This window comes from Falco rusticolus, chromosome 10 (assembly GCF_015220075.1).
Source record: "Falco rusticolus isolate bFalRus1 chromosome 10, bFalRus1.pri, whole genome shotgun sequence".
Taxonomy (NCBI): Eukaryota; Metazoa; Chordata; class Aves; order Falconiformes; family Falconidae; genus Falco; species Falco rusticolus.
Genome location: NC_051196.1, coordinates 35167445 through 35189898, shown reverse-complemented (window position 1 = coordinate 35189898; position 22454 = coordinate 35167445). Strand labels below are relative to the sequence as shown.

The 22454-nt window shown below is 46.7% G+C and overlaps 2 protein-coding genes across 5 annotated transcripts in view; one reads left to right on the top strand and one right to left on the bottom strand.

The window, feature by feature from the left end:
* Nucleotides 1-19311, top strand: part of LOC119155029 (transient receptor potential cation channel subfamily C member 4 associated protein) — a 38707-nt gene extending 19396 nt beyond the window's left edge. For all 4 annotated transcript variants that reach the window (XM_037403171.1, XM_037403172.1, XM_037403174.1 and 1 more), the window contains 12 exons: nucleotides 383-571; nucleotides 2170-2312; nucleotides 6570-6701; nucleotides 7387-7445; nucleotides 9852-9953; nucleotides 11751-11834; nucleotides 12162-12252; nucleotides 12614-12754; nucleotides 14580-14688; nucleotides 14904-15016; nucleotides 15275-15481; nucleotides 17218-19311. In XM_037403171.1, the coding sequence (XP_037259068.1) occupies nucleotides 383-571; nucleotides 2170-2312; nucleotides 6570-6701; nucleotides 7387-7445; nucleotides 9852-9953; nucleotides 11751-11834; nucleotides 12162-12252; nucleotides 12614-12754; nucleotides 14580-14688; nucleotides 14904-15016; nucleotides 15275-15481; nucleotides 17218-17355 (1508 nt within the window). In that variant the 3' untranslated portion in view covers nucleotides 17356-19311. The remainder of the gene's footprint in view (nucleotides 1-382; nucleotides 572-2169; nucleotides 2313-6569; nucleotides 6702-7386; nucleotides 7446-9851; nucleotides 9954-11750; nucleotides 11835-12161; nucleotides 12253-12613; nucleotides 12755-14579; nucleotides 14689-14903; nucleotides 15017-15274; nucleotides 15482-17217) is intronic.
* A 939-nt stretch (nucleotides 19312-20250) lies between these two features.
* The window catches only part of MYH7B (myosin heavy chain 7B), a 28688-nt gene continuing 26484 nt past the window's right edge, over nucleotides 20251-22454 (bottom strand). The window contains exons 36-42 of the mRNA XM_037403170.1: nucleotides 22241-22444; nucleotides 22000-22125; nucleotides 21672-21842; nucleotides 21272-21376; nucleotides 20811-20906; nucleotides 20515-20652; nucleotides 20251-20356 (exon numbers count right to left, since the gene is read on the bottom strand). Of these exons, the coding sequence (XP_037259067.1) occupies nucleotides 20348-20356; nucleotides 20515-20652; nucleotides 20811-20906; nucleotides 21272-21376; nucleotides 21672-21842; nucleotides 22000-22125; nucleotides 22241-22444 (849 nt within the window). The 3' untranslated portion in view covers nucleotides 20251-20347. The remainder of the gene's footprint in view (nucleotides 20357-20514; nucleotides 20653-20810; nucleotides 20907-21271; nucleotides 21377-21671; nucleotides 21843-21999; nucleotides 22126-22240; nucleotides 22445-22454) is intronic.

Sequence of the window (22454 nt, the reverse complement as noted above, 5' to 3'; positions counted from 1 at the left end):
CTTTATTTCTGCCAGCTTAATTTTCAGCCAGATCAGTTCCTTTGTATTGACTCACTGTGGACTGGAAAACAGCAGTGCCTCCCAAATGGAATTGTCTGGAAACAAGCAGTTAGAGTAGGGTAGAACTATTTTTTTTCCAGTGTAAGTCCAGCACAAACTATTCTACCACTGATTGAACCATACCTAGGGTATGTACATTCTGTTCCAGTCCTAGCACATCAACCTCTTCCACCTTTGGATCTCTTTAACCAGATGCAATTTGTTTCTGTGTACTCTTCTATGTTACTAATGTAGATGTTTTGGTACCTTGTGGTATAGAGGGTTTGATGGCTGTTTTGTTGGTGGTGTTAAATTGTAATAAAATCGTATTTTTCTTTTTCAGCTACACTTCTGAATATTCCAGGCTTCATTGAGCGATTGTGCAAACTGGCAACACGGAAGGTGTCTGAAACAACAGGTACTTCCAGCTTCCTCCAGGAGTTGGAAGAATGGTACACCTGGCTGGACAATGCACTAGTACTTGATGCACTAATGAGAGTGGCAAATGAAGAGGCAGAGCAGAGCAGTACAGGTATCTGGCTTGCAATCCTCTAGCCACCATTGGCTGATGCGTATCTTAACTTTCTTCGGTGCTTGCCATGTGTTTTCCTTTCAGACAGTATGGATGCCTCTTTTTTTTTTTTGTGTGAAAAGCTGACTTGTCAGTATTTAAGTCTGACTCCCATTTGGTTCTCACATAGCCATGATTTTTTTATTATTTTTTTCTGTAAACTGAATTTAGCAAAAGGAAATGTACAGCAAACTGTGCCCTCTGCACAGCTAGGTAACGCTGTACACCCTCAGCACTAAAGTTCCCTGGAGTGACAAAAATAACACACATCTGAGGTAAGTGACTTTACCAGCTTTTGCTCTAGAACTTAGCCTGATGGCTTTATGTCCAAATACTTCATACCAAGCGAGTGGTCCCTTCTTTAAAAAGGAAAGGTAGCTCTAGCAAAATTAAATTGTTCCAGGTGAGCATATGTAAGTGTTAATATAACCTTAGCAAAATACAAGCATGTGGTTTGTTTCTTCACCCTTCAATATTACAAAAACGCAGCGTATGTCTTGTAGAACTCCAAGTACCTGGTAACATAAGGAGAATTATCCCAAAATTTTGACATCTAAATCTTTGCTTCTCTGCTTCTTTGGAAAACTTTCTTCCTTATCCAGCTCATTAGTTTTGTAGCAATTAATTATTAAAACTCCTGAAAATGCACAAAAAATGTGAGTGCTCCCACAGCATCTCACACATACCTTTATAAACACCAACTTGGTGGAAACTGGAGAACACTTGGTATTTTGGAATAGAATTCACAAGGCAATTTTTTCGAGGTGGAACGTGCCCAGTCGCAGCTCTTGACCCACAACATCAGTTAGCAGGCAAACCTAGATGTGCTTTCCCAGAACTTTCTCAGTCTCCAGTGGCTTGTGGCTTAGGGACTTGTGAGTCAGAGGTGGCGTCTATGCCTTTTAGCCTTTGATGGTTTCCTTCTTTTGTGTGTTTGCCTAGTTACTGTTTCTTCACATGGGTTCAAAAAGTATTCACTGTCCTGTGGCAGGACAGTTCATCACTTAGTTATGTATTGTGCACAGAGCTAACTCCTTTCTGAACTGCAGCCTGTAAGTTCACTCTGTCCTTATTTTTTTCCTCTGTCACTCATGATTTCTGTCAGGTTTTCCACTTGCAATCATGGTGGTTTGTGTCCTAATTCTGTCTTTAGCAGTGTAATTCTAGATAGGGCTAACGAAAATTATTTATCTGTGGCCTGAGTATACTGGTACTGAGGTATGAAATTAAAGTAGACTGATAGTAAATGCTTCTGATAATCTTACCCCTACTTTTATTACCTTTACTGCCATGTCCTTTCTGGTGCGGTAGTTTATTAATTCATATAGGTGATCCTACTTACTTTAGTTAGATGACGCCATTTAGGTTATTATGGGAAAGTTCCAGTTATATTTTTTTCTTTTCTGTATTTGTTGTATTTCACTATTTTTAGTTGAGAAGAAGATTCAGGCAGACGTACTGGTCTTATATCTACTGTATTTCAGTGTAAAAGTAATAACTGTAACAAATCCTTTCCTGTTGATGCTGCCTCAGGCTCACATCTTTGCCTTCTTGTTCAGAGTCTTCGGATGAAAGTGGATTGGCCAACACCTCCACACGAACACAGCTTCCACAGTCCATGAAGATCATGCATGAGATTATGTACAAGCTGGAGGTGTTGTATGTTCTCTGTGTGCTGCTCATGGGGAGACAAAGGAATCAGGTGAGCACTTGGAAAGGGTCAGGCATACAGAAGTTGATGTGTCTTTAAACCTAAGTGCTTGTTAATTAGGTCATGGGCACAGAAACATGAAGAGCAAAGCTCAAGGCATAAAGCTGGGCAAATCCCATCACTGCAGCGACGCACAAACAAACAGGCAGTGTTTCATTGCAGAGAGGGAGAATGAGCCACTGGGCAGGGCTTGTCACAAGTTGTGCTGACCAGTGTGTGTTGGGGGATTGGTCTGCCAGTCTGCCGAGCTGCTGCTCTGGTGCAGGATGGATGCAGAAGGATGCCTCCTGGGTGAGTCATCCTGTCTCTGTGTGAGGAAGCATGTGGCTGTACCTGGATGTTGCAGGAGCTGCAGCCAAGTTTTCTTCCCCTTCCTGCTCTGCCGGTGACCTGCTTGGATGGAGCCCCTTCAGGCCTTTCCCTTCTTGGGCTCCTTTCACTTTTGGAAATCTTCTGGGGTGATTTGTGAGTGGATGGTTTTTGCAGTAGGTTCCCATGTCTCAGCTGAGTGTGAGCATGTTGTTAAACTCTCAGCTGGGAGGATACTTTTCAGTGCTGTCTGTGCTAGGCTCTACCTAGAAATCCCACTCATCTGTTCCTTTCGCATTCATTGCCATTGAAATGAAGAATAATTTGTTCCCTATGTGGAGAACCAGTCACTGCAGCTTGGCTATGGTTTAAGTGAGTCAAAAGCATATTGTGAAGGGAAAAGAAAAGCAATCCATTGGTGCAGTTTTGACAGCTTTCCAGCATTGGTAGTCTGCTCAGCTCAGCAGAGCAGCTTGGAATAGCAGGGGCATTCAGATGCCCTAGAGATTGGGAGGGTCAAATTGTTTGGAGTTGTTGAAGGACTGTTGTATTAGGCAAGAGTAGCCGTGCTGGGGGACTGATGCTTGAGCACATCTGTCTTGAGTATTTTGTTCTTTGCTAGTAACCTCTGACTGCATAGGAATCACAAATACTCTCCACAGGTAGTCTCTTAAATCTCATAATCTGAATTTAAAGTAGAAGTGTGTAGTACAGCCCTGAATATAACTAACCTGTTCACTCTGAACCTACAGATGGATACTCAAGATTAAAAAGAAATAGATTCTGTATAATATTAACCAGAGGAAACTAGGAATTCTTGCAGAAACCACAATTACTACCACAAGAAACTCATAATCCTGTTGTCATTCCTTTTAGATGTACTGTTTCTGTTGGGCATAAAAATTAAAAATAATAATAATGTCCTACAGCATAATTGGAACTACCAGAACATGGATCTGTTAGGAGGACTTTTCTTTCCATTGTATCAAGTCAGATAATTCATCCCTGCCTGATTTCACCACAAGAATGCAGTTTCATAGATACTGCAGAAACTACTTGCAGCTTGCATTCATCCAGCTGCAGCCTGTTCCGGGAGCTGGAGGTGCTACCTTCCTGACGTCCCTGGGTCAGTTCTAGAGTGTTATTGCCAAATGTGACAGGGTGAAAAGTGTCCTGCTGAAATAGCTAGCTTTGAAAGTGACTTTTTAAATTTCCTGGGAAAACAGTGTTTTACTCATTCTCTGCTACTTCTGCCCCCACGCAAATGGAGAACCTATCTGCAGATAAAGCTGGCGTGCGGTTCTCTGCTTCTTCTCCAGGGCTGATTCAAGACTGGAATTGAATTCTTGAAAGATTCGAGTTACTTTGTTCCCAAACACTACTGTGCAGAGCCAGCTCTTCTTTTTGTAAAATCCACTGCCTTTGAAACACATGATATATCCTTCATTCCTTATCTACATAAAGTTTTCAAAGACTTGTGTGGCCAATGCAAATCCACGCCCCTTCCTGAGAAGCAGTCGGATTAAGAACTGGAGCTGAGCTGTTCTACGTGGAAAGCTCCAATAAGTAGGGAACAGCAGTGTCAGCAATAGCACCCTCACTGGCAAGCATTTCAGCTGCTTGTTGGTATCTCTTTTCCTATGTGGGAATAAAAGCACAGGATCTGTGATGCCAGTCTCCCAGTGTGAGCAGCCAAAGGTCTTTCTGGTTTTATATTGGAATAATTTTGCATAGAATTTCTAAAGGGCATCACAAACCTGCTTCAATCCTCTATGATAATCGACGTAATGGCCTGGCATTTGCTTGGAGCATGATGCAGCTTCCTAACAAACTCGACCTGTTGCTGAACGTTTACTCTAAATCCTTGGTTTGAATTTGACTCCTGGCTAACTTGCATAAATTGACAACTGTGCTAGCAGTGACTTGGCTCCTACTTGCTGCCACGCTGGGGATGATCGCACCCTTGAGGGGATAAGTGATGTTTTACTGCAGATCTGTGCCTTTGCTTCCTTCTCATTATGGTCTCACCCTAAATTATACTTGTTACATATTTTTGTAGGCTGTCTTGCATGTCTGTATTGTGGTGAAAGGCAATCAGCTGATTTACTTGCTCCTGCCAAACTGCATGCAGCAGAAGCTTGTAATAGTTTTAGTAGCGAGAAGGCAACAGAGCAATTCATGTGAAGCTGGGCAGCAACAGGAAAAAGCTAAAGGGGTTTGAAGGATGAATGTAGAGCAGGGATTGTTTTGGCATCCCTAGGCTGAGTAGGTATAATGAGTTTGGGGTCTGGGATAGTTTGTGATTCAAAGACAATTGTTGTGACTCAGGAGCTTTGTCATGCAGCCGTCTGTCAGGTGAGAACTTGGAGTTAAGCAAACTAAAAGTAAACTAAACACTTGAAATTAGGGGTGAGTAATTTCAAACAAGCAGATTATGCTCTGAGTGGAAAGGAGCAGATTCACGAGTTAAAATGAGCATGGAGAGTTCCTTTAGCGAGGGGCCAAGGCTCTTGTAGGCAGCTTGCACGCTTCATTTCATCATGTTGTGCTTGTGCCATGCTGGCCACTGAGGGATGGGGGACTACAGGGAGTGCTTTGTTCAGAGAGATTCCTCAGGGTTGTTTTTGTTGGAGGCTTGTGATAGATCAATGTGTCCAAGAGCCTTTTAAAGTGAGGGAGCACTGAAGGACTCCAGGCTTTGCAGTCTGTCAGGGTAGCACGGGTGAGGTGGGAAGGAGCTGTGTGCTTCTTCAGGTGTGATATTCAGAGCTGCCTAGCAGCGGGAATGTGATTTCTACATAGACGGGAAAGTTGATAGCTTCAGCCAAGAGCATTGTAAAAGGTCATCAGGTATGCTGCAAACGACAATAAGAATTAAAACCTGTAAAATAACATAAGCTTCAAATATTTTTTTTAATCATTTGGGATGGAACAAAATGGAGTGATCTGCTTGAAATACTGCTAGTTATAATTCTGCATGACCTAGGTTATTGTTTTGGTGAGTTAATTTTAAGGAACACGTCCATTACTGCTTTGGGCACTTGATTTTTACAGCCTATTGGGCTTCCTGATCATGTGTGGCTTTCATTTGCACCACATAGCATGAGATACTGCTTGTCATAGGCCTACAGCTGATGAGGGTCCCTCTTCGTTATTTCTCCTATTCCTCATCTCTCATGCTTACATCGAAAGTATCACAGCTTGGACTGAAGGTACTTAACAGCTGTTCACACCAAAATTAGTAGCTTTTTTACATGAGTGACTCTGTAGTCCCTTTCAAACACATCATGATGTACTGCGTCGTGGCTTGGCCAGCAGACTGATAAATAAACCTGAGTAATTTGGCATTTTCTTCTCCTTCTGAGTATTCTCTAAAGATATTCAACTTCCCCTTAACCTGAAGGAGCAGCACTTGAACTGCAGTGTGGTTGTGTTGCTGCTGGTCTCTGCTTTGCTCAGAACTCCTGCCTAGGTCACTTGAACAGAAACGGTATCGATAGTTTATGTTGTCTTCAGAGGACTACCTCAGCTTCGGCAGTGAACTAGGAAGGCAAAGGATGTTCAGTGATGACTGGCAGCAAAATATTCCCAGCTTAGTTTTGTGGTACATAGAAGTTAGGTGTAGATGTATTTTCCGTGTGCTGTAAGTGATCCGCTGGTGTCCAAAGCTGTTTCCAGAGGCACAGTGGTTAACTGAAGCACTGGCTCACAGCTTCCCCCCAAAATACCTGTGTTCTATCCATGTCCACCAAATGGAAACTACTCTAGTGATACACCATGGTTAGTGTGCATGTTAACACAAACAGATGATGTTTGGTAAAATAATTCACTCTTTCTGCTGTCAGAGGATGATGTAACTGTGCCCATCTGTTTACCAGACGATCTTATATCCATACTTGAGGCTGCAGCAAACGAGTATATACTTCTCTTGTTTTCCAGGTTCATAAAATGATAGCAGAGTTCAAACTGATTCCTGGCCTCAATAACTTGTTTGACAAACTGATCTGGAGAAAGCACTCGGCATCAGCCCTCGTTCTGCATGGACACAATCAAAATTGTGATTGTAGCCCAGTGAGTAACTTTTTAAATTCTGTAATTGGATTTTTATCCTATCATATAATTCTGAAGAGTTGTACTGAGTAACCAAGTGCTTGTATAATAAATGAATTGAGATGTGGGAGCATTCAGATTTTTGTGAATTACTGTTTTCACTTAAGTCTTTGTCTTTGGCTATCTAGCAATTTAGCAGAGGGCAATTTAGCCTTTCCCCTCATCCCTGGTTTAGGAACTGGGAAAGGGGTTAATTCTGTGGTCCCTGGAGGCCAAAGGTAAAGGATGATCAAAACTTAAGGAAGTGATAGCTAGCAGGTCTAGCAAGGAGAAGCACAGAACACAAAATGGATCACAGTCAAGTTTTTTGAGGGGTTGGGGGGTTTGTTGCTTGCTTTTATTTATTTATTTCAAACCTAGATATTTTAAATTCATCAATATGGTGATGAGCCTTTTTGCCTTTGCAGTGAAAAGAAATTATTAACCATTAGATGCATAGGCTTGGAGGCAGTCTCCACTTCTGTTCTATTTTGGGAAGCCTGCGAAGTGCAGCCTTCTCCATTTCTGCAGGTCACTTGCTCTGCTGTCCAAATGGGTTTGATTGGGATAGATTTTCAGTTCAGCTGTTTCATGTCAGCTTGGTAACTACTAATGTCCAAAAATACTAAAGCAATTATTTTTTTTAACGTTCTTGTCTCTCTTTTAGGACATTACTTTAAAGATACAGTTCTTGAGGCTTCTTCAGAGCTTTAGTGATCACCATGAGTGAGTATGAAGAGCGGTGGTAGGTTGTGGCTCCACGGTATTGTTTGCCTGGTTGCAGTTACACCGGGTGTCCTAGGCCCCATGCAGGCTCCGTGGAAATGGCACAGTGTACCATCCTGAAACTAGACTCAGTCAGTCACGTACCTTTTAGCTCCTGCCGTGAAAAGGCTGAGGATATGCTCTCTGGTGGGCATGTCTTACTATCTTTGCGAATGATTAAAAATAGCCCATTTTGCTTCATGTTGAAATGAAGCGAAACATACATATGATGAGTTAGCACTTTCTGGCTGAAGAAATAAGGGGGCAGCTTTCATGCTGCTGTTCATCTGTTTTCTCTCTGAGAGTTGGTAGTGAGCCAGCGTGCTCACAAGAGTTACCTGTACCCTGTGGGGACATGTTCAAGTTTAATTCAGAGTGGAACAAGCATGAAACAAAGGCCGTTGGAAGACCAGGATGAAATACAGCGTACCTCTGAAGAGGCTAATCAATAGTCGTCTTCCTTTGTAAAAAGGCTGGGAAGACATGACTGCTGTCTGAATGACAGCAGGGAAGAAGACCTGATTAAACTGGATGGGAAAACGTTAGGAGAACAATTACCTGTCAGCTAGTCATTGGGAAGCTAGGTTGGGAATAGGAAGAAAGCTTCTGTCTGCCTTCAAAAGGCATACTTACAAGGCTCCAGTCTGCTGGAGTAGTTTGAGTAATGCAGTTTGCTTGGGTTTTTGGATTGTTTGGTGTTTTATTAATGCTGTACTACCAGCACAGTAGTACAGATGCTGACTTGTAGAATTGTATCTTGCATTCTGTCAGTGCCCTGTTCCCCTAATTCAGCCCTGCGAGGTGGTACCCGATTCCTTACAAACATCTGCAGTTGAGGCATATTGCGCTTCTTGCCTAGCTGGTCATATCTGCAGCCGGGGTGATATTTTTGCATAGATTTTATCTAGTACTGCTAGATGTGCATATTGGAAGTATCAGCCTTTTCGATTGCGGAGTATTAGCTTTAAGAATGGGGAGCTGGACATCTGTAAACATAAGGAGAAGGCTGACCTATTGTAAATACTCCATGGAAGACATTGTTTGCCTAGGAGTCACTCCAGATTTTCCAATAAAATCTCTTTAGATTATGTTCCTGCTTAAGTGGCTACTACAAAGATCTCAGGCTTGTTTAAACAGAAAACAGCTTTCAGCTGTTACATTTGAGCAAGTGGAATGTGTGGAATCTGGTTAGTGTTTTTTAAATAAATAGTTACTTGAACTTTCTATGAAATCATAGATAAGCTGAGTTAGCTGAGGACAAGACGAGAGCAGGTACTTTATGTACTAATGTTAACTTCAGTAAAATTTGTGTATAAACCAAACTTGTGGAACTGTTTATTGCATGGAGAGAGAGGCTGTATTTTCATTACAGAAACCTGTTGATCCAGATCAAAAGAAGCTTCACATGACAGCCTCAGTGGGCACTAATCTGGAAGATAGTGTTTGAAGCAAGAAGGCATCCCCATCACCTTTCTGGTCTAATAATTTATCTTCTGTGTAGTTGCTATGTTTTGATGAACAGGTTCTCTTTGCACACACTCATCACTGCATCCTGTGCTCCCTTAGTTTTCCTGAAAATAAATCTTTGCTGTCTGGTTTTGAGCACTTTGAAGTAGGAGGGCTCTAAGGGAGCACACTGGCCTTGGGCAGGGAGCTTGTCAGAGGGAGCCTCTGGACTACGTTTCTACTTTGTCAGACTTGTTCTGCATTTAATTTACTTTATAGATAAATTAATTGATTTTCATTATGAAAAGCTTAGTATTTGATAAACAATTTCAAGCAGATTCCTTGGGGTTTATATGCATTCCTTTTCTGATTTCTGCATTTCATGAAATTTTTAAATATTTCCAGAGTAAACAGTTTGCTCAGAGTAATGGAATACCAGGATGATCAAGTATTCTTTTGCAGTTTCTGCTTTCTGAGATTTATTACTGATCAGAGAGCATGGTCACTATAAGGCAGAGAAAACTGTAGGAAGCTGTGAAAAAGTTTCCTGTTTAAGTCTTCTGAAATGCAACAAAATGTTGCTGAGCAAGTGTCCACAAGCAAATATTTACAAAACAAACTATAAGGTTCTGAACAGGTCAGCAAAAAACCCACGACCTCAAAAGCTGGTCAGTGCTGAAACTTGCATTTGGTAATTTTGGAGGTTTACAAAACAGCAGCTAGCTGGGTACCTTGGGAGCATACTGTGGTGGAGGGGAGTAGAGTGTACGTGGCCGTGAAGAGCTAGAGAGGCGAAAGCTGATTGCCTAGTCGTGCAGCCCTCACAGGCGCGTAGCTTTACTCTTTGTGGAATTGCACGTTTGTCTGGTTCTTTAAATTCATCATATTTTTCTCCCCTACTCCCCAACTGTCTTGCTTTAGGAACAAGTATCTCCTTTTAAATAGCCAAGAACTTAATGAGCTGAGTGCAATCTCCCATAAAGCCAACATCCCTGAAGTTGATGCAGTTGTCAACACAGACAGGTGAGTAGGGATAGAGGGTTTAGGTCAGCAGCTTCTAGCATTTTGCAGGCACTTATTTGGGAGGTTTGATGTCACCTGTCTTGAGGTTCTTCTGCCCACCACGCTTGCTTTGATTTCAGTGACGTGTTTCAGTGGGAGTTGTCTGGGTTTGTACAATATTCATGGTCCTTAGCAAATCTAAAGCATGCTTGTGGTCAGAGTAAGACTTTTTAAAAACAAAAGCAACCTAAAATTGGGGGGGTTGAGTTCATGGCCTAGACTTCATTATAATGTGCTAGGTCTGCCTGTCTGCCTGGCCCTTCTCACTGCAGGCATCGCAGACAGACCTGAAAGGTAAACTGGGATCCCTGTAATGCATGAATTGCTGCTGCTAATAAATCTTAGTATTGAGATTCAGGAGCAGTCTGTGCACACGTAATGTCCATTTGCAGTCTGCATAAACAGATCTAAGTGTATCTGCTCAGAGTCTTTATTTTAAGAGCAGCTAATAACTAGAATAAGCTAAATTAGATTAACATGTTAAACCACTTACTCAAAAAAAGCCACTAGAGATTCTGTATCTGCTACATTGACTATTTTGATTTAATAAGCTCTTTAATATGTGATTCTGATGTACAAACCACACAACGGTGAAACACTGTTTGCAGAATTTAGTTATCAGGATACTCCCAGAGTTACCAGCAGAGGCTTGGTCTGCACAGAGCAGATTTACCTCACTTCAAAAGGGAATTCGCTAAGAGGATTTCTAGATTATAATTATTATCGTAATACTGTGCCTAATTGGGAAGAAATGGTGTCTGTATTACTCAGATCCTTTTCTTCTAAGCACAGGTACCTTTTTGGCTTTGTTCAAAAAGGAGTAAGTATTTAGAGGGGAAAATTCACCCTCTTAGGAAAGACACTGAAAGGAAGCAGATCAAGGGTATAAACAGCTTTTTCCAACCTGCAAAGTTCCTTATTTCTCTTGAGTGTTTTTTAAGAGCAGGCTGTTGTGCTGCAAGAAAACCACTTCCCACAAGGGCTTTGTCAGCTGGCTGTTGGTACCCAGCAAAGATTCCGATGCAGTAGGTTGTTAACCTGCATCTGCTGAATGTGCATGCTGGGGTGTGTTTTGAGTAGAAGAGTGCCACTTGGAGCATCTTGCTCTCTCTCTGCAGGATGGTTTGTGCAGCCAGGCAGGCAGCATTGCTCCGTTTCTGGCCTAAACTTGGTTTCTTTTTCATCCTTGGCATTTTGTTGCCATGTTGCTTTTCTTGATACATGAGATCAAGGCATTGCTTCTGCACAAGCTTACTGTAGTTCCACAGCCTCTATACTTTTACTACTACGTACAGAAGGCGGCTAAGTCATGTAGTATGTAGGTTTCCATACTCCGTTCTGCCTCCTAAATGGAACTTAGAACTTCCTTTACATTTCTTGGGCAAAATGGCATTGTGTTTCTTTCATTCCGAAGCTTAAATATCTTATATATATTTTTTCTTTATCCCTTAATTCCTACGAGCTGTGAATTGGTATTTCTGAAATCATTAAAATTTTGAGAGAAAATGAATAATTTTTCTTTAGGATTTATTTGGAAGTCATGTTGCAGGTATTGCAGATGTTTACCAAAGGCAGGCAGGAGAACTCTTCCACTGGTAGTACTAGTAATAAAAGTTAATGAATATGTTTGTACTGTATATTTAATGCTGGGATTTTGATCATTAAAAGCTCTGGAGAAGAGGCTGGATTTGGTGTTCTACAAGGTTACAGTGCTTGCCAGCCCTTCCACTCATGCTGTAATTTCTTCATGTGCTTTAGGAGTCTTGTCTGTGATGGGAAAAGAGGTTTGTTGACCAGACTGCTTCAGGTCATGAAGAAGGAACCAGCTGAATCCTCCTTCAGGTGGGTTCACTTTGCGCTGTAACATGCCTTTTTGAATTGATTGGGAAGTTGGTTTGTTTTCATACAGCTTCTAGCAGTTGAAAATAATTGAAAATCGTAAACTGTGAAAAGATCTGGCTTTGTTGCACTTGGCTATCATGGTAGTGCAGGTGAGGGAGAATGCCAAAGCTTGCATTGGACCTCAGACTCTCTACAGTCTGTGATTTTTCTACAGGATCAACATACTCGGATTGAAGGAAGCAGATGACAAAATTTGATTTAAATTATAGTTGTGATAGAATACTCCCCTTGTTCCAAAATTAAAACCTCATTTCTTCTATTTCTCAGGTTTTGGCAGGCAAGGGCAGTTGAAAGTTTTCTGCGAGGCACCACCTCCTATGCAGACCAGATGTTCCTGCTAAAGAGAGGACTCCTGGAGGTAATGAAGTATATGTCAGACTTCCTCTGTAATGTGTCTCCATAGCAATCCAAAAGGATTTATCTGTCATGAATTCAAAAGGGGGTAAAAATGCCGTATTAAATATTCACTGGGAGTAGGGCAATTTTTGAGAAGTATTTGTGAATTCTGCTTGTGGCAACCAGGTGTGGGGTGGTCAGTTGTAGAGCCGGCATCACTGGGAAGTTAATTTATCAGAAGACACATCTGAATCATTGTCTTCAGTTCTGTCATCTAAGAACTAAACCTGCAGATAAATGTTTGAAATTGTGATTAGATCAGTCTGTGCTGTCGGCTGGCTTGGGTTAAACTGTGGCAATAACATGTTTTCCTCCCTTGCCAGCATATTCTCTACTGCATTGTTGATAGTGAGTGCAAGTCACGAGATGTGCTTCAGAGTTACTTTGACCTTCTGGGAGAACTGATGAAATTCAATATTGATGCATTCAAGAGGTTCAACAAGTACATCAACACAGATGAGAAGGTAAATATTTGTAAAAGCTGTCCCCAGTGGGTCAAATTACATGCTCTTATAACCAAACGTAGCACTAAAACTCTGATTCATTTGCTGATTTTGGTGTGATTATTGAGCTTGGTGCACGGTACAGACTGAGGAGTGAGCTGCCAAAGTCTTTTCACAAGCATGTATGTTGCTGCATACACTCGTGTTTTCAGAAGTGCTCCCAGCTGTTCTGAGTCAGCAAGTGCTGAGCTGTTCAGAAAACATTGCCCTGTTATGTGATTAGGCAGGTCGAAGGTCAGGGCTCAAAAATGGTAGAACATTTCCTGTGAAGTCACTGGGGCTTGGGTTAAGCTGTAGTTGTGCACATTGAGACAGGCTCCAAAAAATCTTACTGGAGCTGGAGGGGGTGAGGGGTGTCTTCATGGAGGTAATTTAAAATATTCATTAATATTTGATACTGCATAAAGACCTATCTTACCTTGGATGCTGTTTGAACTTACAAACATTTTAAGAAGTCATGGCTGATGCAATTACCTGTAAAACTTAGTTGCATATGGAGATCAGGAACGGGCAGCACTCTATGCAGAGTGGTTTCATGCTCTTGTGCACTTTGTGTATATAGCATCAACTGCTGGGTAGGTTTTGAATGACCTTATACTCTTGCTTATGTTACTGTAAGTTCTCCCTGATTGCTGTTAGATCTGCCAGACCTTGGGAGAATAGAAGCAGAGATGTATTTAATGAAAGATGTATTTAATTTCAGGTTGTTTTCTGGTAAATGAAGTCACACATTCTAGAGAATCCATTTTTATACTTTGTGTGCACTTCCCATTTATTGATCTATAACTTTTGTAACTCTCATTCTGTATGATTCCCTCACTGTATTCGTCCCTGGCACTGTCTGCTTGTACAAAATAAGTGTAGAAAAACAGAACTGGAGGAGCTACAGAGGCCAGCAGCCATGCTGTCTTGTCTCCCTCTTTCAGAACAAATAGTGTATAAAATCTTGGTCTCATTGAAGTGAAACAGCTTCAAAAGAGATTTTAGTGGTGCCGGGGCTTTGGCATTTTTTCTGTTCCGTAATGTTTTTAAGGTACTTGCTCCAGGGATCCTTTGGTCAGCCCTCAGTGCCAGTGTTGGCTTGGATTGGATGAGGCAGGGCTGGGAGTGTATATCTCTCTCCTCTTACTTTTATGTTATCTCTAACAAGCGTAATCGTAGAATTACAGAATCATTCAGGTTGGAAAAGACCCTTGAGATCATCGAGTCCAGCCGTTACCCCAGCACTGCCAAGCCCACCGCTGACCCATGTCCCCAGGCACCGCATCGGTGCGTGTTTTAAACACCCCCAGGGGTGGGGACTCCACCACCTCCCTGGGCAGCCCGTGCCAGTGCTTGGCCACTGTTTTTGGTGCTTCCTAATATCCAGTCTAAACCTCCCCTGACCCTGAGTGTGTTGGTATGCAGAACCAAACTTCTGTTTCTGAAGGGAAGGGGAAATTGTCCACATCTGTGAAGCCTTATGCTGGTGAAATGCATGTTTTAGGTGCTCGTGCTCAGAATTCAAGGTGCGGTTTCTCCAATAACCTTCAAGAATTGTACTCTTTCAGTGTCGAAAATCTGGAGAACGCTAACTGTTGCCCTACTTGCCAAACCCTGCTTATAGCTCTTCCTACTTGGGTTCCCCTTGTGCCAACAGAGTAATTGATTCAGTACACTTCTTGGTCATACCCTTTCTGAAAAGGGTATGAAATGCTGTTCCATCAGACCTCATTTGTGAGTGTTCATGTAGGATGAATTTTTTGGTTTGTTTTTTAATGCAACACTGAAAAATACTTCTCTTTAGTTCCAGATATTTTTAAATCAGATCAACAGTTCATTGGTTGACTCAAACATGCTTGTTCGCTGCATTACACTGTCCCTGGACCGATTTGAGAATCAGTCTGATGCTAAAGGTAAAGAATAAGAAGTGAGGGTTGGGGGGGGGTGGTGTTTGTGGTGAGAGTGGTTATCTTAAGCCTGGGATTTGAAAATGTTGGGTTTAAACAGGGAAATGCCACCCTGCAGGTTCGTTGCTGCAGTCTGAGCACCAGTTCTCACGGCTGTATTACTTGGACCGATGCGTCTGAACTTTAAGCACCTGATGATTGTCTCTTTCCTCTTGCTGCAGTCGCAGAAGTCCTGTCAGAGTGCCGCCTGTTATCATATATGTCCCAGATGTCCATGAGAATGTCCTTTCTTTTCCGTCTCATTAATATTATTCATGTACAGACACTTACACAGGTAAGGAGCTGACGGTAACTTTGCAGTTACCTTGCTGATACTGTGTAGTGATGAACTGGGCTGGGAGCGGGGAGCAATGTGGCTTATCTTGAGGAGACCTGCGTCCCTTCTTTCTTGGTACGTGTAGGAGCACCTCCACTGCATGCTTATCACAAGCACATTTTGTAAGGACGTGTACAACAGATGTCTTGATTTGGGCTTTTTTTTGTTGGTTTTGGTTTTTCTTTTTTTTTGACCTAGAGTCATTTTTACTTTTAGGAAAATGTCAGCTGTTTGAACACAAGTTTAGTTATCCTAATGCTGGCCCGAAGGAAAGAAAAGCTACCTTTTTACCTGCGCACTTTGCAACAGATGGAATATACAGAAAAATACCCAGGCTTCATCCTGAACAACTTCCACAGTCTCCTGCGATTCTGGCAACAGCATTACCTCAACAAGGATAAAGACAGCACCTGCTTAGAAAATGTATGTGAACCTCTTACCATAGCAAGAATTCCATCATAGCAATATCTACTAGTCACCTAACCAAAATGGGAAGGTGAGAGGTTGCGAAAGGAATGAAGGAAGCAAGTTGTGCCCCCAGTGTAACTTTCTGTAGTGTTTTTCACACCATCTCACCCAGTAACGGTCCCTTCTACAAGCAGTCACGCTACTACAAGGTAGCGGGGATTCCTTGCAGACAAGACCTCAGGTCTTGGCTCTGGTGCACAGAAGTGAGACTTGCCGATGCTGAGTGGGTGTGAGGGACAGGGCTGGTGATGGCCAGCCCTGCACAGGGGTGTAGAGGCAGGACAGAATCCAACTCCCAGACTAGTTAGCGCCTTAACCAGACTGTTCCCTCTCTTCCTGGTGTGGCAAACTGTAGGAAAAGTATCTGATGTAGCTGCTAGGGGAAAGGCAGCTGCCTGTGCAAAGCAGCCTGCAAGTTTCCACTCCGGAGCTGGTCTGCCTTGGGCTCTGGCAAGATAAAGAAGTGACCCATGATGAGAAGGCAGCTCCCTTGTATAGGCTGTAGAAGGCTGAAGTGAGGTTGCACAGGTTTCTTCCTTGGCTTTTCAGTGGCTAGGTGGCAGCTTTAACAGGTTTTTAACGTGTTTATGGAAAAGCCCTTCTTTGGTGTGCCTGTACGCTGCAGTGCACAGCCCCGCGGCTGTGGTTTGAGCGCAGGGCAGGCAGCCTGCTGTAGACGAGGTACCTGAAAAGGAGCAGTATTACGGCTTTGGAAGTAGTTAAAATAGAATAGGGGGCTTCGATTCCCAGAAAAAGGGGCATGATGGAGGAAGAAGCTGCACTGAACGGTGCAGGCTTGTAACGTTTTTCTCAGCCTTGTCTAGCCCAGCACTCTTCCTGCTTGGGTCAGTGCTGGACTGGGCCAGCTGGACCCGGGGAGCAGCAGGGTGGCGCGAGGCCTGCAGCAGCCGGGCGCTGTGTCGCAGCTTTTGTGCCGTGGGTTGATGCGCCCACAGTGCGCTGGGCTGCCGGGCGGTGGAGGGGAGACGCTGCCAAGGCCAAAGCTCTTGGCCACTGCTGCGTTTCAAGGTTGTGTTGTGCTGTGCACACGCTGCAGTGCTTATTGTGTCTTGGGCCACTCGTGGGGTGGAATGGAATAGTTGTCTGGTGTGTAATGGCTTTGAGTAATACGTGATGTGGTGTAGGGCTGCCGGAGAGGCCTTTCGGCCTTAGGAGAATGATGGAGGAGGGGTGCGAGCAGGGAGGGTGCGGTGTCTTTGTGTCTTCCCCAGGAGTGGGAGCTGCTGCCAGCACTGGCTTGGTCTGCAGCACCGCAGTGTCCCAGTTTGTGTTTGGATCAGACAGCGAAGGAGAAGTTTGGGCTTGTGTGTGTGCCCTGCTGGCGGGCAGCCCTGCCTGCTGCCCCGCACAGGCTTGCCGGGGCGCTGGTCACCCCGCGCTGCTCTAAGCAGGGCTGTCGTACCCACGGGTGCTGGGAGTCCCTGCCCGTAGCTGGATCGTGGGAGGCTGGTCGTGGAAGGTGCAGGTGGTCCAGCACCCAGCCCTTCTGCTCCGTGCCCCAGGGAGGGTGGGCTGAATGGTGAATCGGGGGTGTTAAACTGCCTGGCTGGGGAAGCCGGGCTGAATAGGAAGCAATTTTCAGTTCCCTCCTCTGAATGCCTTTGGGGTGTGTCTTCTGCTGCGTGTTGGTGCCTGTGGACCGTGCTAACCAGCCTCTTCTCTTCCCACAGAGCTCTTGTATTAGTTTTACCTACTGGAAAGAGACTGTATCTATACTGCTCAGTCCAGACCGGACATCCCCCTGTGCCATAGTTAGCTACATCGACGAGGCATATATGGACATTGACAGAGACTTTTCTGAGGAGTAATTCTTCGCTCTGGCTTCTGATGGACAGCGCTTGGAGGGTACCTCGCAGCCCGTGGATTTTCAGGGATACGCTGTGTAGTGTGTGTGTGCGTGTGCGGCTTGGAACCGTGGAGCGTTACTGCATTGTCAAAACCCCAGCCCCCTCCCGGTCCCCATCTCTGATCTGTAACGGATGAGACTTTGAAAGCTCACTGGGCAGCACATTCAGGGATGTATCTTCCAGTTGTTCTGGGATAAAAATAATCACCTGCAAAAACCAGCCTCTTTATTTTTTCCTCTCTTCTAGTCCAGCACGGCTGGTCAGAGATGTATGTTTTTGCTGACAGATGAGGATACTCTGTATGTGCCAATTTAATTGTGGCTCTCTTTCACGGCTACCAGAATTAGCAAGTCAAAAAGCACAGAAATTGCCCTCCAAAGTGAGGTCCAAGGAGCCAGTCTGACTGGGACCCTGACACACCAGCCATGTGCAGAGCCACCACGAGGACTCCCTTCAGGTGTAACTGTTCTGTTGGGGTTTGGAATCAGGGGTTTAGGGTTGGTTAGAGTGTGAGAGTGTGTGTGTGTGTGTGTGTGTGTGTGGTTTTAATTCCTGAGAGCCCTAGCTCCAGTCACCTCTTTACCATCTACTTTTGGATCATTTGGTACTAAATCTTGTCTGTTTGTGCGTTAGGAGAGAACCTCTGCTCCTGCTGTCTTTCCTGCAGATCCTTCCCACCTGAAGGTGTTTTACAGTGCTGCGGAGAACAGAGACATTTCGGCAGTGGTGGAATTGCAACAGGGGTTGGCTTTTTCACAGAGCGCTAGCATTAAAATGTACTAATTTTTTAAACTTGCAGCTTGTCCCTTCTTGGGTAACTAATCTGGTTTTAAAATCCTTTTCAGGACCATTGCTCTTGACGCTAACCTGCTATGCCTGGAAGTCTTATGTCAGTCTCTGCTTTCAGTCCTTAATATCAACACACACATTAATCTTGAAGTGCAATATTTACTGGAGATGTCAGTTTTTTCCTGAATCTATTTTAATCAGAATGTGTTAAATGCTGGGAATAAACACTCCTGGGTGAAAGTAACTTTGTAGGGTATGTTGGGAAAGAGGGAATCTGGTTTTGGCAGTGCTGATTGCCAAACCTGCACGTGCCCTGCCTGCTCACCAGTGTTAATTGTATTGCTCCAAGACAGTCAGATTCCTAGGAATTAAATACAGCCTGAAGTCCTGAGCCACTGCATTTAAGTGTAAAAAAAAAAAAAAAAAAAAAAAAAAAAAGTCTTGCAGCTCCAACTAAAAGAAACCAGTTTTCTTTGAAACACGCATCTGCATTTTTTTAAATTTTCTTAACTTATTTGATGAGATGACTTGACTTTCAGCTCTGTCCAGGCTCTGGAGAGGGACTGGTGGCGAGGATGTCCCAGAGCTGTAGCGTTTTGTCTCTAATCGTTGCCAGCAGAATGAAACCCCCTCTGAGGCTCCCTGCACTGGGGCCTGGATGAGTGCATGAGGCTTCCAGCCCCAGGTGCAGGACTTGCTCTCTAAAGGTCACCCCTCTCGCTTATCTCACACTTTGTCCTGCTCTGGACTTGCAGTCAGTACTTTGCTTGCAGGGTGGTCAGGGCTGCTGAGCTTGTGCATAAACCTGGAGCCTTGCAGGAGCTCCTGGCGATCCTCGCATCCCTCCCTGGGGGGCCGAATCCCCTGAGCAGCCTCTGCCCCGCTCCAGTGAGGTTACCCTGGTCGCAGCCCTTGTGGCGGGGAGCTCCGTGCTGGGGCAGCTGCAACTCTCTGTTCTTCATCAGGTCACCCTCACCCTGCCCCCTACCTCCCTGGAGCTAATTTCTTTCTCATCTGTACTTTTTTTGTTCTTGGGTATTTGTGTTTTTGGTGTATCTTTGCTTCTTCTTAACTGTAATAGATGTACACTTAAAATAAATGCTTCAAATTAAAAAGCTTTTAAGTTAAGGGATGCCTTTTCCATAGTCTAGTTAATTGGTGCATCCAGTGATTGCTGCTATCACGCGCAGATCTCTCTCGCATCCCGTGTTTGTGCAAGGTACAGTTAGGGGCCGGCTGTGGGGCGCAGCCGCCTTCTGGCCGTGGGGGTCCCCCGTGGGAGCGGGGGTCACTCCTGTACCCCGGCCTGCTGGAGGCGGCTGGGCTGGCGCAGGGCGCAGAGAAACTACGGCGGGAGCGCGCTGGGCGCCAGGGGAAGGGCGCTGCTGCGCTGGGCAGGGGCGCGAGTGTGCAGAGGGGCGCAGGCAAATTTTAACTGGGGACCACAGTCCCGTGGGCTCGTCTGTCCATGCCAGATGCCTCAAGAATCTCATTTTGAGAGGGACCAGACAGCTCCGTCCTTCATCCTTGTTTTGTCTCATTTATGGAGAGCAGGGGAGGAAGGTGCTGGGCAGAGGTTGCAGCAGCTGCGCGCCGGGAGGGGGGCTGAGGCGGGGCCCCTGTCGCTAACAAATACTTCTGGAAGTCTGCACTATCCCCCTGGATTGCTGAGGTTCGTGCTGCCCAGATTAATGCCAATTTACTAACTGCAAACGTATTAAATGGAAACTATTAAAGAAATCTATTTTAAAGAAACGAGTGGAGGTGTGTGTCTTTGCCGTCCCTTTGCCACCACCCCTCGCCCTGCGGCCCGGGCTCTTGGTGCTCCCCCAGGAGCAGCGGAGGGGTGAGGGCTGTGCTGCTCCCCTCCAGCTGCGGGGGCCGCGGTGGTTTGGGGGGAGGGGGAGGAAAAGGCTCTTTTCCTAAAGCCTGGAGCAAGCTGGGGGGCAGCCCCCCTCCTGCCCCTGCCTGGCTTCAAGCTCTCTCCCCAGAGCCCGGCTTGCCCCCCCTGGCCCCCGCAGCAGAGGCAGGGCCCTGGTAACCCTCTGACAGACAGAGCGGAGCAAGTCCTGGCAGATCTACGTTTATTCACGCGGTGCAAAGCTGGCAGCGGCTGTTGCAGCCATTTGCCTCCAACCTACGGCGAGACGGGGCAGGGCAGCTACTACTCGTGCTGGCAAAAAAACCAGAGGGGCTGCGGTGAGAGCCTGGGCCCGGCGCAGGGAGCGCTCTGCCGCCCGTCGTCCCGGTGAGGATGGCAGCGCCGCAGGGTGCCGGGCAGGATGCGGCCGTGCAGCCGTCCCTCTGGCTCCCGCGGCTGGGTGGGCTTACCTTGGAGGCGATGACCTCCCTGGTGCGGGCGCGCAGCTTGTTGACCTGCGTCTCGGCGATGTCGGCACGCTCCTCCGCATCATCCAGCTCGTGCTGCACCTTGCGGTACTTCACCAGGTTGGAGTTGGCCTGCTGCTCCTGCACGGGGAAGGGCGGGCGCGTGGGGCGCAGCCGGGACACCAGGCTGCGAGCTCCCGTGTCAGCCCCACGGCCCCTTGAAGCCGTCACGCGCAGCCCCGGGGAAGGGCCACCCTGTCCTCGTCCCCAGCAGGGCAGCAGTGGGGACAGGCACTTACCGCCTCCTCAAACTGGCGCTTGTAGCTCTTGACCTTGCTCTGCAGCTTGTCGATCAGGTCCTGCATCCGTGTCAGGTTCTTCCGGTCTTCCTCAGCCTGCAAGTGCCCCAGCTCCGTTAGCAGGACCCCAGCAGACCCCGATACCTTCATCCAAGAGTCCCGGTGCTGCTGGAGCCCGCCACACACGCACACAGCACCAGCCCAGTCCCCTGGTGCCCCCTTGGTGTCCCAGCACCCAGCTCAGGAGGCGCTGGGAACGGGCAGAAGGACACAGAGCAGGGGGGGCGTTGTGGCAGGGAGAAGCCTGTCCTGCCCTTGCTGGTCCCCGCAGAGCCCGGGACGAGCGGGGGCTGGGCTGCACCAGGCTTGCCATGGGGGTTACTGGGTAATGCAAGAGGCTGAGCGCCGGGGGAGCTGGGCCAGGGCCCGCGGGGCTGCAGCTGTGACGGGTGCTGCTGTACCTGGTAGCTCAGTTCCTTGATCCTCCGCTCGTACTTGCGAATGCCCTTCTGGGCTTCAGCCATCTTCTTCTGCTCCGTATCCAGCTCTCCTTCCAGCTCCCGCACCTGCAGGTGGGTAAAGGCCAGCTCGGTGCTCTGCTCCCTGGCCCCAGCCCCAGCTGAGGCCACCTTCCCAGCCCAGAGAAGCCACAGCAGAGGCTAAGCCACTCCAAGCAAATGCTGGGAGCCAGGCCCAGGCTTGCAGATCCTCCGGGACTGTCCCTCACTGCCCCACGGTCCCCCCGTGACACAGCCTGGCCCCAGAGGGACGGGGCCCCAAAGCCTGGTGCCACAGGGGCTAGGGCAGCACCAGGAGCCAGCTCCTGGGGGGACAGCCAGGGGTCTGCCCCTGCCTCCTCACCCTGGCCTCCAGCTTCTGGATCTGCTTCTTGCCCCCCTTGAGAGCAATCTGCTCCGCTTCGTCCAGGCGCATCTGCAGGTCCTTGATGGTCTGCTCCATGTTCTTCTTCATCCGCTCCAGGTGGGCACTCGTGTCCTGCTCCTTCTTCAACTCCTCTGCCATCATGGCAGCCTGCAAGGTCGAGAGCACAGAGGCATCACCACAAGGCCAGGCAGCCCTGCCAGACACAGAGGCTCAACGGAGAAGTTCTGAGACCCTATCCCCCCCCCCCCCCCGGGGTGCTGGGCACGCTTGCTGAACCATACAGCGCAGCCCACACCACACTCACATCCGTGATAGCCTTCTTCGCCTTCTCCTCAGCGTTGCGGCACTCCTGCACTGCATCCTCCACTTCACTGCTCAGCTGTGAGATGTCTGTCTCCAGCTTCTTCTTCTGGTTGATCAGGCCCGTGTTCTGTGGACAGAGCGGGTCCAGTGTCACAGGAACTGGCTGTTCACTGTGACCCCACTACCAGACATGCTCCTGGCTCTCCAGGGCCAGCAGAGACACTGGACATGGTGTCACTCACCTGGGAGTGGAGCAGGTTGACCCTCTCGGTGGCCTCCAGCAGCTCCTGCTCCGCCAGCTTCCTGCTCCTCTCCGCCTGCTCCAGCGCTGCCCGCAGCTCCTCCACCTCCGCCAGCAGCAGGTTGTTGCGGCGCTCCAGGGCAGCCGCCTGCTCCTTCAGGTCGTCGTTGTGGCGCTGAGTGTCATCCAACTCGATTTGCAGGTCCTGCCAGGCA